Source organism: Geospiza fortis, unplaced genomic scaffold (genome assembly GCF_000277835.1).
Source record: "Geospiza fortis unplaced genomic scaffold, GeoFor_1.0 scaffold1215, whole genome shotgun sequence".
NCBI classification, from domain to species: domain Eukaryota; kingdom Metazoa; phylum Chordata; class Aves; order Passeriformes; family Thraupidae; genus Geospiza; species Geospiza fortis.
In genome coordinates this window covers 104,347-107,043 of record NW_005054724.1, presented here as the reverse complement: position 1 = coordinate 107,043, position 2,697 = coordinate 104,347, and the positions used below count along the sequence as shown (strand labels likewise).

Genomic DNA, 2,697 nt, shown 5'->3' with positions numbered 1-2,697 from the left:
CTCTGGGCACAGGGCCCTGCTAGGATTGAGGGGAGCAGCCCTGGGGACAGGGACCTGCTGGGATTGAGGGGAGCAGCCCTGGGGACAGGGACCTGCTGGGATTGAGGGGAGCAGCCCTTCAGGAGCTGTCCCAGCCTGGCTGTGTCCCTCAGGTGCCCCCCTGGTGAAGGCTCTGCCCGTGAACCCCACGGACCCCGCGGTCACCGGCCCTGACATCTTTGCCAAGCTGGTGCCCATGGCTGCCCACGAGGCCTCATCCCTGTACAGGTGTGTCCTGCTCAGCCTGCACGGTTGTGCCTGGGCTCCAGCCACAGCAGCATGGGCTGGAGCTGGGGCTGTGAGCCTGCTGGCTGTTTCCCTGCACTCATGGGCTGTCCTGTTCTGTGCTGTCCCAGCGAGGAGAAGGCCAAGCTGCTGCGGGACGTGATGGCCAAGATCGAAGCCAAGAACGAAGTGCTGGAGTACGTGAGGGGCCCGGCCCTTCTGCCCCACGGGGGGAGCCCCTGGAGCGGGGACTCTGCCACCCCTCAGGGGCCCCTCTGTGTCCCACAGCCAGTTCATGGACTCCATGCAGCTGGACCCTGAGACCGTGGACAACCTGGACATGTACAACCACATCCCGCCCGTGCTGATGGAGAAATGCGCCGCGCTCAGCGTGCGCCCCGACACCGTGCGCAACCTCGTCCAGTCCATGCAGGGTGAGGGGGCTGGCACTGCTCCCTGGGGGCTGGCACTGCCCCGGGCTGGGGCTGGCACTGCTCCCTGCTGGGGGCTGGCACTGCTCTCTGCCTGGGGCTTGGGGCCTGGGGCCAGCATCCTTCCCAAGGTGTTGGGAATGTTCCCACCGATGGCTGGTTCTGTACTGGCATCAGTTCCTGAATCCCAGAGCATTTTCCCTGTGGGATGGGAGGGGGGATGACCCCAAGGGCAGGGGTGCCCAGCACCCCAATGCCTGGGCTGCCGTGTCCCTCCTCTGGCCGCCCACAGCCGGCTTTACGTGGCCGTGCCTGGCTGCAGGCCTGGGGCAGGCAGGAGGTGGCCCCATGCCCACCACCCCCCGTGCCCCCCAGTGCTCTCCGGGGTCTTCACCGACGTGGAGGCGTCGCTGAAGGAGATCCGGGACCTGCTGGAGGAGGACGAGGCGCAGGAGCGCAAGCTGCAGGAGCTGCTGGGGAGGGTCCCGCCGGCCCCCGCGTCCCCCCCGGGGCTGGCCGAGGTCAGCAAGGAGTGCTCCAAGTACCTGGAGCTGCACGAGAAGGCGAGTTTCACCAACACCGAGCTGCACCGCGCCATGAACCTGCACCTGGGCAACCTGCGCCTGCTCGGCGGCCCCCTGGAGCAGGTGCGGGCTGCACTGCCCACCCCCACGCTCTCCGAAGGTGAGTCCTGGCCTGGGGGTGGGAGTGTCCCCAAGGGCTGGGGGAGGCAGGGCTGTGCCCCTTGTGTCCCCCCGGGCTGGGGGAGGCAGGGCTGTGCCCCTTGTGTCCCCCCGGGTTGGGGGAGGCAGGGCTGTACCGCCTCTGTTCCTCCAGGGGACTGGCAGGGCTGGGGGAGGCAGGGCTGTCCCTCTCCATGCCCCCCTGGATGTCCCCATGTGTCACCTGGCACTGGCACCATCCGTGGTCAGCACGGTGGGGACTTGCCCGCAGGGAACATGCAGAGTGGGTCCTGTTTGGGGACAGAGGGGACAGAGGCTGTCCCAGCCAAGGCCGGGCTCCGCAGATCCCACCCCGCGGGTTCCTGGGGTTCCTGGGACGGCCCCGCCCTGACCCCGCCCCACCCCCAGACGACAAACAGGTGCTGCAGAACCTGAAGCGGATCCTGGCCAAGGTGCAGGAGATGCGGGACCAGCGGATGTCCCTGGAGCAGCAGCTGCGGGAGATGATCCAGAAGGACGACATCACCACCTCGCTGGTCACCACCGACCGCTCCGAGATGAAGGTGGGCCTGGGGACACCCCTGTGTCCCCCTCGGGGACCGCTCTGTCCCACAGCCCCGCAGACCCTCCCGTGTCCCCGCAGAAGCTCTTTGAGGAGCAGCTGAAGAAGTACGACCAGCTCAAGGTGTACCTGGAGCAGAACTTGGCTGCCCAGGAGAACGTGCTCAAGGCCCTGACCGACGCCAACGTCAAATACGCGGCCGTGCGCAAGGCCCTGGCCGAGGTGGAGCACAAGTGAGTGGGGAGGGGGGGTCTCAGTGCCCAGGAACAGCCCCCACCCCCCTGGGACAGGTGTGGGGCCACCACCTGCTTCTCCTGTCCCGCCCCACTGCTGGGGCTGTGGTGGCTTTGTGCTGTCCTTGTGCCCATCCCCGTGGGAACCGGAGGGTCCCACAGGTGCCTGGAGCTGGGTGCCCACCTTCACCCTGGCACTGCGTCCTGCTGAGCCCCTCCGTGCCCTGTCCCAGGTGGAACACGACCGTGCAGACCCTGGTGGCCTCCTACGAGGCCTATGAGGACCTGATGAAGAAGTCCCAGGAGGGGAAGGATTTCTACACGGACCTGGAGGGGAAGGCGGCCAAGCTGCTGGAGCGGGCACGGGCCGCGTGCCAGGCCAGCGAGGCACACCGGCAGCAGCTGCTGGAGAGGTGGGTGGGCACAGGCAGGGGGCACAGAGACCCCTGGGGGGGAGAAGGGCCCTGGGAGCTGTGGGTGGTGGTCTGTGGGCACGGGGAGGGCTCCTGGGGCCCGGGGGGCCG

The 2,697-nt window shown here is 68.1% G+C and overlaps 1 protein-coding gene across 1 annotated transcript in view; it reads left to right on the top strand.

Moving 5' to 3' along the window:
- Nucleotides 1-2,697, top strand: part of PTPN23 (protein tyrosine phosphatase non-receptor type 23) — a 12,545-nt gene that overhangs the window by 4,268 nt on the left and 5,580 nt on the right. Inside the window, 7 exon segments of the mRNA XM_031065271.1 lie at nt 115-267; nt 396-461; nt 553-698; nt 1,071-1,379; nt 1,787-1,941; nt 2,022-2,173; nt 2,407-2,590. Coding sequence (XP_030921131.1) covers nt 115-267; nt 396-461; nt 553-698; nt 1,071-1,379; nt 1,787-1,941; nt 2,022-2,173; nt 2,407-2,590 — 1,165 coding nt within the window.